General features: G+C 42.3%; 1 protein-coding gene across 1 annotated transcript in view; it reads right to left on the reverse strand.

Annotated features, from left to right (window-relative positions):
* CFTR (CF transmembrane conductance regulator) overlaps positions 1 to 5134 on the reverse strand; it is a 196509-nt gene extending 191375 nt beyond the window's left edge. The window contains exon 1 of the mRNA XM_044280293.1: positions 4968 to 5134. Within this exon, the coding sequence (XP_044136228.1) occupies positions 4968 to 5020 (53 nt within the window). The 5' untranslated portion in view covers positions 5021 to 5134. The remainder of the gene's footprint in view (positions 1 to 4967) is intronic.
* Between the last annotated feature and the right edge of the window lie 6038 nt (positions 5135 to 11172).

The raw sequence follows: 11172 nt of genomic DNA on the forward strand, positions 1-11172 counted from the left end.
GTCTGTCTTCCCATTCTACACATCTGAGTGGCTCTTCTCCAGTTCAAGGTGCAGCGAATTTAAAAGTCTTTCAGACAATTGTAGCCAATGATTACTCCACCCAGGATCTCTACTAAAAAGAGAAGCTCCCACTATGGAGAATCACCACAATCACGTGATTTTATTAGGCTCCATGTGACATTATACTTCCCCTTGTAGTGTTCACCTGGAGAACCACTGAACAGAGAAGCTCCCACTTTGGCAGAATCACCACAATCACGTGATTTTATTAGGCTCCATGTAACACTATACTTCCCCTGTAGTGTTCACCTAGAGCACTACGGAACAGAGATGCACCAACTTTGGCAGAATCACCACAATCATGTGATTTTATTAGGCTCCATGTAACACTATACTTCCCCTGTAGTGTTCACCTGGAGCACCACTGAACAGAGAAGCTCCCACTTTGGCAGAATCCCCACAATCACGTGATTTTATTAGGCTCCATGTAACACTATACTTCCCCTGTAGTGTTCACCTGGAGCACCACTGAACAGAGAAGCTCCCACTTTGGCAGAATCCCCACAATCACGTGATTTTATTAGGCTCCATGTAACACTATACTTCCCCTGTAGTGTTCACCTGGAGCACCACTGAACAGAGAAGCTCCCACTTTGGCAGAATCCCCACAATCACGTGATTTTATTAGGCTCCATGTAACACTATACTTCCCCTGTAGTGTTCACCTGGAGCACCACTGAACAGAGAAGCTCCCACTTTGGCAGAATCCCCACAATCACGTGATTTTATTAGGCTCCATGTAACACTATACTTCCCCTGTAGTGTTCACCTAGAGCACTGCGGAACAGAGATGCACCAACTTTGGCAGATTCACCACAATCTTGTGATTTTATTAGGCTCCATGTAACACTATACTTCCCCTGTAGTGTTCACCTAGAGCACTACGGAACAGAGATGCACCAACTTTGGCAGATTCACCACAATCTTGTGATTTTATTAGGCTCCATGTAACACTATACTTCCCCTGTAGTGTTCACCTGGAGCACCACTGAACAGAGAAGCTCCCACTTTGGCAGAATCCCCACAATCATGTGATTTTATTAGGCTCCATGTGACATTATACTTCCCCTGTAGTGTTTACCTGGAGCACCACTGAACAGAGAAGCTCCAACTTTGGCAGATTCACCACAATCTTGTGATTTTATTAGGCTCCATGTGACATTATACTTCCCCTGTAGTGTTCACCTGGAGCACTACTGAACAGAGAAGCTCCCACTTTGGCAGAATCCCCAAAATTACGTGATTTTATTAGGCTCCATGTGACATTATACTTCCCCTGTAGTGTTCACCTGCAGCACCACTGAACAGAGAAGCTCCCACTTTGGCAGAATCCCCACAATCACGTGATTTTATTAGGCTCCATGTGACATTATACTTCCCCTGTAGTGTTTACCTGGAGAACCACTGAACAGAGAAGCTCCCACTTTGGCAGAATCCCCACAATCACGTGATTTTATTAGGCTCCATGTGACATTATACTTCCCCTGTAGTGTTCACATGGAGCACCACTGAACAGAGAAGCTCCCACTTTGGCAGAATCCCCACAATCACGTGATTTTATTAGGCTCCATGTGACATTATACTTCCCCTTGTAGTGTTCACCTGCAGCACCACTGAACAGAGAAGCTCCCACTTTGGCAGAATCCCCACAATCACGTGATTTTATTAGGCTCCATGTGACATTATACTTCCCCTGTAGTGTTTACCTGGAGAACCACTGAACAGAGAAGCTCCCACTTTGGCAGATTCATCGAAAATCATATATTGAAATGCTTTCAATAAGCTCCATGTAATACTATACTTTGCCTGTAGTGGTCACTGCAGGGAGAATGAGTGGTTTCCCTCAACTTCCCTTGCCAATGACAACAGACCTTGATGGGTTAAAAAAGTCAAGACTTCAGCAACTAGTGGATCTCCAGGGCAGCTTCATTCTAAAAACAGATTATCCCATTTAGGAAGCAAATTTGGCTTGGTTATTAGGCATGGTAATAATACGCATCCATGAAATGCTGAAATGCTGAGCAGCTGCCAGGTACCTCTTGCACAGTGGAATTAGTTGTACCAATCTTGCAAATATTACACTTTATGACGCAGTTAATGATGAGCACTATTACTAACATTTTTAGATCCATTGAATTGTTGGATCTACTATTAGTTTGATCTGGCTACTGATACCATATGACCTATTCATATGTACATGTGTTAGGAATATGATGTGCTAAGTAGACAATAAACTATAGGGGTGTTGCCACACGTTGTGACTGTTCTGCTTTTTGGATGGGGCACAAAAATGCATAAAAAAACAACATACCTGCATTTATGGTGCATTTTCTATCAGCAAAGGGAAAACACACAGCTGACTTAAATTACATTAACGGAACCAGCACACCCAAAAAGGCACCAATAAACACAGCACAGTTGTGACGTGTGCCAGTGATCTAATTCTGAAACAGAATAAGGGCTTGTTCACACGACCGTTGGTGTCCCATGCGCGTGCTGTCAACCGCAAATTGCGGTCCACAATGCACGGGAACCTTCCATGGGGCAGGCGCATGGGGATCGCAGACCCATTCACTTGAATAAGTCCGCGATCCCTCCGTTCCGCAAAAAGATGTTCTATATTTTTGCAGTGCGGAGACATGGAACCCCAGAAAGCACTCCATAGTGCGTCCGTAGTGTTCCATTCCGTACCGTTCCGCATCTCCGGATTTGTGGACCCATTGAAATGAATGGGTCTGCATCCATGGTCCGGAATGACAACGGAGCAGTGCCCGTGTATTGTGGATCCGCAAATGCGGTCCGCAATACGGGAACGGGACACCAACGGTCGTGTGAACAAGCCCTAAGAGAGATGCCAAAACTGCAACCCCTGAAAAAAAATAGTCAGTTGTAAAAGTTAACCTCTCCTAGGGAGTACATTCATGGGGAGTATTGGGGGTATTTATCATTCTAGGCTTATTTGAGGTTAGTTTGTAGATTGGAGTTGCAGTACACACCGGCTCCAAATTTATAAATATTGCACATGGTATTAATACATTTGCCGAAAGTGCAATGTAGATGCGCCTATTTCAGTTAAAGTACACTTGGGGGATACCTGGGCTGGAGTTACGGCTTTTTGAAAATTCGCACTTGATAAATGTGACATAAAAGCGATCTACTCTGAAATCCTCACCAAATTTTCACTCCACTTCAGAAAGGCGCAGTAAAATTTTGCGCAAATCTCCACGTGTGAAATTTCCACACCAAAAACCTGGTGTTTCAGATTTCATAAATGTCCCCCTATGTTTATATCTGAGCTACCTGCCTGAACACCACTGGTTTTACAGCTGAGCTTTCAACTGCCATGGTTTCATATAAATATCACTATAATAAAAGAGCACATGTTATTTTCTAAACTGCTAATGTGACGGACTGACTATAAGGCCGAATGCACACGGCCGTGTTCCGCTACCGAGAGCGGTCCGTGGTATGCCGGGCTGGATTCCTGTTCAGAGCAGGAGCGCACGGCGTCATTGGTTGCTGTGACGCCGTGCGCTTCATGCCGCCATGCACTACAGTAATACTCGTATGATCTATACGAGTGTATTACTGTACAGCAGCGGCGGCATGAAGCGCATGAGCACATTTTAGCTAGCATTTTCAAGCCATAAACAGGAGTGGGTCAAAAAATGGAAGATGTGCACTTCCTGACACCCTGGGACATTGGCCCTGATTTACCATGCCTTCACTCCAGACTTCTGGATTCTTTTGCGACTTTTTGGGTTCACTTGTGACATTTAGCATTTTTACACCACTTACTCCAGTTTTGAAATGTAGGTGAGAAAGTGGGCATGGTTAGCTATGTTAATGAGTTTCACTCCAGATTTATCACTGAGATTTTCTTAAAGTCTCAAAAAAAAAAAAAAAAAAAAAAGGAAGAAAACTGGAGTAGCTTCTCTAGACAAAAGTGTTAGATTTAAAGCTAAAACAAATGTATCAAATAATGTGCGATTTTTGATAAATCTGGCATAAAGTACTCCAACGCTGACTCAAGCGAAACGGACTTTAAATTTCCCCTCCTGATAAATTCCCCCCAATTAGTCTGAATACGTTCATTAATACAGAGGAAGTCTTCTGTGATTACATTCAACACATACGAGTATTTATACAACCCTCTAGTGACAACAAATAATGTAATTAAGAACGGGACAAGGAAGCGGCTATTATGTATTATCATAAAACACTCTCCAAACACCATGCAAGAAACAAAAGAAAGCTATCCCTAAATACAGCTGTGTGTTATGACAGTAAATCCGGATGGGCAGAGAAACTCCTGTCACTGCCATTAGAAGTGCCTACATGATAGGGCTGCTCGTCTACACCACAGCAGCAAATTCTGATTAATAACAAGATTATCCTTTCATCCACATTACTATCCCTAGGTGACTCTTTGGACTTCTCAATTTTCTGCATATTGATCACTTCCTTGCAGTATTGTCATTTACACAATGTCAGATCTAAAAGTTCTCTTATTCCAAGGTTTTTCCTTATATCTGAAAGATCAGACCAGCAAGAAATAAAAAAACAGCAAAGGTTACTTATGTGTTGTACTTAATGCCAGCCTGTGCTTTACATAATGCCAGCCTGGAGTATTCTACTGCCATTGTTGTCCTCTGGGTTATTGTTACTGCAGGTGCACCATGAGCTTTTTACAGAAGTCGTCTGATATCTCTCACAGAAAGGAGCTTTCACTGCCAGATAGCTTTTCTCCCCTGTTCATTTACTCAGGTAAGTGCTTGTGGTGAAAGCAAGAAGTGTGTTTCACAAAGAAGTCTCAGGTACCTGCTGCACTGTGCTGCCCTGTCACACCAGGCAGTGCCAGCAAGTACAGGAATGCTGCCATGCCCTCTCACTTTCCAGACACATACCTGAAGAAGAGTTTGGAGAAGATGTTGGCTTTCTCCAGCGGGGACCTCTGCATGGTGACTAGGTGCTGCTGCTGCAGGCACAGCCTTGTCTCCTGGCTCTGTAAAGTCCACTCTGTGCCTGCTGCTGCTCACCCACCTTATTCTGTTAGCCTGCTGATGTCACTGCCTCCTTGACTCTGCCCAGGTTAAGAAGAGCTAAGCACAGGGAGGCAGCCCAGTCCTTCATATCTTCCTCCTCTTCACCCTCTTTCTCTTCCACTCCCTCTCATTCTGTTTAGGTAACACAAAAGGGGTGTGTTGCAAGCAATTATAATCAGATTCCATTACCCAAGGCATATTGTATTTTGGGTCAGCATAAGGTAATGGACCTAATGTGCAAATTTGGAAGGTCAGTCCTATCTCAGGTCAGAACATCTCCATAATATCTCACAAGTAGATGACCCAGGACAATTTATGACTGGTGATGTTGAATGTGGCAGTTGATCTGGTTTGAATTGGGAATGTTTAATAAGCTCTAGAATTGTTTGCATTGGCAAATATAATCTTTATACATCATGCTGTAAAATAAATGATGTGTTTGCCTTGATAATGTGGTGTGCTGGACTGTGACTTGTAGGATGTGTATTGAACATTCATTCGCATTACATTTGCTACAAAGACTTCCTAAATAACTTTCAAAGGCAAAGGAGACCACAAGAACAATCAACTAAAATAATCTACAATTGTTGCATCCATGCTATTAATCAGGAATTACCAATCGATATCAATTCAGATTCATTTTGGATGATGATGTGTTCTTCAGAGTGTTTAACAATCAATTACTAAGACACTTTTTAGGTACTTATTCATTCTGTTTTGCTGTATTATGCAATGTACTAGGAGAAGGACCCGGCTTCACATGGGTATATTTAATCTATTTCATTTAATGTTTGTGTGTGTCGTTAAGATATCGACAGTATCCACTAAAACAGTGACATCTAGAGTACCCCGCCCCTTTAACAGTGACCTCCACAGCAGCCGACCCTTTATTAGTGACCTCCACAGTACCCCGTCTCGTTAATAGTGATTTCCACAATAACCAGCGCCCTAAACAGTGACCTCTGCAGAGCACTGTTCCCTTAAAATGTTAAAAACCATCACAAGACCCCACCCCCTTAACAGTGAGTGGGAGGGGAGTGACCTAACCGGATCAGGGGCATGGCTTAGCGGGACCCGGGTGGCGGGGTTTTAAGTCCATCTTTTGAGGGTGGCCTGAATGGACACCCTACCTGCCCCGAAACTATGACCTCCACAGCACACCGCTCCCTTAACAGTGTCATCCACAGTGCCCTGCCCCTTTAAAGCTGACCTACAGCACTGAGGAAAAATGGCTGGGTTGTTATAGAAACCTGGTGTAAAACCGCGTGTATGTGGAGACTAAGGGCCTGCAAGCTTCTATTGGCTGATAAGGGTCATGTGACCAGGCTTCTATTGGCTAATGCATTTTTTGGGATTATTTCACGTAGGGATGTCCTTTTGAACAGCTCACTCTCAGACAGCAGCACTGTGCTGTCTGAGCGTGAGCTGCAGGGGGAAAGTTACCATCCCTCCCACCGCTGCAGCTGACAGAAGTTGATTATTACCTTCATTTTTTTCAATCCCTGTCGGCTGTGAAGTGGGAGGGGCGTTGCCTAACTGGATCAGGGGAGTGGCTTAGCGGGACCTGGGGGCATGGTTTTAAGTCCATGTTTTGAGGGTAGCCTGAATGGCCACCCTACCTGCCCCCTGAACTGTGACCTCCACAGCACTCCACTCCCTTGTGTCATCCATAGAGCCCTGCCCCTTTAAAGCTGACCTGCAAAAGTGAAGAAAAATGGCTGGGTTATTATGGAAACCTGGAGTAAAACTGTGTATATGTGGAGACTAAGGGCCTGCGAGCTTCTATTGGCTAATGTAGGTAATGTGATGTGCCATATTAGCATTTTTCGGGAATATCTCAGCAACAGTACGTGCTAGATAGCTGAGACCCAGTCTAAAACCTTCCCGGATACCTGATGTGCCAAATTTTGTGATTGTAAATGTGATGGTGCAGATTCCTTTAGCAGACATACACATACATACACACATACACTCATCTTTATATATTAGATTGTTTTATTTACAGGACACTCAAGATTTTTATCTCTGTCATCAGCTGTAGTCATGGTCACTGTGTAAACTGTTGCTCCCTATAATTCAAAGAACTAAATACAGTGCTGCAAACAATTATTTTCCATTTACTTTACTATCTTTTTTTAATGGAATATAAGGGCAATTTCACATGAGCATATTCAATCCGTGAAATGCAGTCAGTGGGAGAGCATTACTTCCCAGGCTGAACACTGCTCCTGTGACACGAACTGGCAGCATTATTATGATTTATAATGCAGTGGGTTCCAGCCCGACCTTGGATCTTCTGAACTGTACTCACATAATGCCTTGAGTACTATTCATTAGCCAGTCAGACTGGAATTCACAGCATTATAAATCATTATAATGCTGTGAGTCCATGTCACGGGAGTAGCATTCAGCCTGGGAAATACTGCTCTTACACAGAGCATATTTCATGGACTGAATATGTTCATGAAAACTGTCCAAACGGTCATGGAGTAACTGTACAATGTTGAATACCAATGTATGTATAAGCACAGAAAATACAAGCATGGATGACATCCTGTCACAAGGATGGATTCACATTAATGTTCTAAATTTCAGTTTTCCATAGCTGCTCTCAGTTATAGAATTTAATCAGAAAAGTCTATTCAAAACTATGATCAGGCTATGATTAGTGAAGATGGCCAGGCAGATAAGATGTCTGTTTACTAAATCTTAGCTGGGTGACAATTATTTCCAGTAACCTCCCCACAAAAGTGCGCACTCAGCCAACCACACCTGTTTATTTCAAAGCATAGATAAACTGTTGCCCAATATCTACCATCAGAGGACTATCAGGAGGCACTTATGCACATTGCATTGGCAATGGAATTTTTGTTTATTCGACCACATCCCGTCATTGCTTACACAGACACTGTGGCGTGTCCATATGGGAAGCTGTGCCAATTATTTCAGCTCATCCCATTTTTTTGGCAAATGTGCAGTACTAGGCATCATCCCTATAGGAAGTCACCCCCTCAATAATTAAACATGGTCCTGTGGAACCTCTTTAAACATGGTCTGAAAGAACCTCTTTAATTGAATGTGAATGCGTCCTTGAATTTTCTTCAATTTTGCTGATTTGACTGAACTAAAGATAATAGTACAAAACAGAACTAGGACTTATGGTTATATAACCTGAAGAAATGTGGTACTATCTTTATCTCAGGTAGCTTGTATCCAGGTATTTTTGTGCAAATGCAAGAACAGCATAATCATGCATTAAAGGCATATTCCCAGCTGAGACATTTATGGAATATCCACAGTATATGCCATGAGTTCTGAAAGATGTGGGTCCTACCTCATGAACCCTCAACTAAATACTGGATTGGTTCCCCCATAAACTTGTGACATAGCCTCACATGTCTCTCCATTCACTTCTATGGGAGTTATGGAACCCGCCAATCACACTTTCTTGGCTAACTCACACAGAAGTGAAAGGAGAGAGCAGTGCACATATGCTGTTAAATGTCATTCATTCTTCACCAAAATTTTGCGCACAGTGACTTCTAATGAGCGCCCAGTCCCTTTTAAATTGCTCTGTTAATATTTTCAAGTGTTTCTGGAGATAAATACAGGTCCCAGAGGTGGGAACCTCATGTGTCTCACATCCTATGGACATGCCATAACTGACTAAGGTGGAAATACTGTTTTAATGAAAGCATTTTTCCGCCATATTATTCTAATATCAATCCTATTTGTTGATAACTATTAGATCGGTTGGGGCCCTACAGCTGGGACCCCCACTGATCATGAGAACGGGGGCCCCGTACCCCCTGCAGCCTCCCTGAAAAGAACAGAGCGGCCTGTCACACATGCGTGTGTCCACTCCATTCATTTTTAAGGGAGTTCTGGAGATAGCCGAATACAGCTCTCTCTGGAACTCCCACAGAAATGAATGGAGTGGCCGCACTGTTTTATTTCAGGGGGGCTGCAGGGGGTTAAGGGTCACTTTATCGTAAACAGTGGAGTGGCACAAGGTGTCTAAAGATGCCCCAGATTTATCATACGACATTCGCCAGTTTGAAATTATGAGACTGGATTAGTAAGACTGCCCAACTGGTTCAAATACTTCACCAGTTAATTCCTTAAAGATGCAAATATTTTTCATTTTGATGTTTTAATTTTTTCCTCCCCACCTTCCAAGAGCCATAACCTGTTAATATTCCATTCAAATAGCCATTTAAAGGCTTTTTTTTTTGTGGAACAAATGGTATTTTTTTAATGGCCCCATTAAATTTATCATAGCCCGTATTGGAAAACAGAAAAAAAAAATTGTGCATTAAAACTAAAAATAAAACTGCAATTCTGCTATAGATTTTTGTGTTCTGTGTTTACGGCACTCACTGTCCACAAAAAATGACATGACAACCTTATTCTGCATTTCGGTATGATTATACCAATACCAAATTTATGTAGTTTATATTATTATTTCTTTGCATCGCTATATTCTGAAAGCCATAACATTTTTAATGTTTTTGTCTACAGAGCTATGTGAGGGCTGATTTTTGTGAGGTGAGCTGTAGATTTTATTGGTACCAGTTTGTGGCACATGAAATTTTTTATTTTATTTTTTTCTGTTGCAGAGTTCTCTGCATAAGATAAATATTATTATATTTTAATAGTTTGGACATATTCAGATGTGATCATACTTAACCCCGGGGGGCGGTGATCGGAACTGGGTGCCTGCTGAAATCAATCAATCTCTGATCAAGTCCTCAAGCCAAAACCCAAAAAAGTTGCGGTCTACTTGGTACAGGTTGCCTTGTACAACTCTTTTGTGCTGTCCCGGAACGCTGGCAACACAGGGAAATTCCTCCAGTTCTATGAGGCAGTCCTCAAGGCCCTGATATTTTCTGACCGGGAAAGAGCAGGCCGGAGTACCTCGGGAACTGAAGGCGCCCGGATCGTCCCTGGCCAACACTTTCCAGGTGTGGTTCCCCATACTGGAAAGAAGAGACGGACCCAAAAAAGGTACAGAGTGTGTCACAGGAGGGGGATACCGAAGGAAACCACCACTCAAGTGTGACACGTGCCCCGATCATCCGGGCCTCTGCATTATTGGTTGCTTCAGGGAGTACCACACTTCAAAAATATTATTTTGTAAAATTAAAATAAATAAAAAAGTAGACATATTAGGTATCACAGTGTCCATAAGAATCTGCTCTATAAAAATACCCCATTACCTAACCCCTTAGATGAACACAGTCACAGTCACCTTACATCACAAAAAGTGTAATAGCAAGCGATCAAAAAGTCATATGCCCCCCAAAATAGTGCCAATAAAACCGTTCTCTCATCCTGCAAAAAATGAGCCCCTACCTAAGATAATCGGATAAAAACTTAAAAAAAACGAAAAAAGGATAATATAGTGTAAAACGTAAATAAATTTAAAAAAGTAGACATATTAGGTATCGCCACATCCATAAGAATCTGCTCTATAAAAATACCCGATGACCTAACCCCTCAGATGAACACGGTCAAAAAAATAAAATGAAAATGGTGCCAAAACAGCTATTTTTTGGCAAATTTTCCATTTTAATCCGTTTTTTTCCAGTAACAAAGCAGGGGTTAACAGCCAAACAAAACTTAATATTTATTACCCTGATTCTGCAGTTTACAGAAACACTCCTAAACCTTCTGGAAGGCAGATTTCGATGGCCTTTTTTTGGGGCACCATGTCCCATTTGAAGAACTCCTGATGCACCCCTAGAGTAGAAACTCCATAAAAGTGACCCAATCTAATAAACTACACCCCTCAAGGTATTCAAAACTGATTTTACAAACTGTATTAACTCTTTAGGTGTTTCTCAACAGTTTATGGCAAATGGAGATGAAATTTCTATTTTTGGTAACCCTGCCTCACAAAAATGTAATATAGAGCAACCAGAAATCATATGTACCCTAAAAATAGTCCTAACAAAACTGCCACCTTATCCCGTAGTTTCCAAAATGGGGTCACTTTTATGGAGTTTCCACTCTGCAAAAAATGCCCTGGTCCTTAAGGGGAAAATGAGCCCGGTCCAAAAGGGGT

This window comes from Bufo gargarizans, chromosome 2, assembly GCF_014858855.1.
Source record: "Bufo gargarizans isolate SCDJY-AF-19 chromosome 2, ASM1485885v1, whole genome shotgun sequence".
Classification (NCBI taxonomy): domain Eukaryota; kingdom Metazoa; phylum Chordata; class Amphibia; order Anura; family Bufonidae; genus Bufo; species Bufo gargarizans.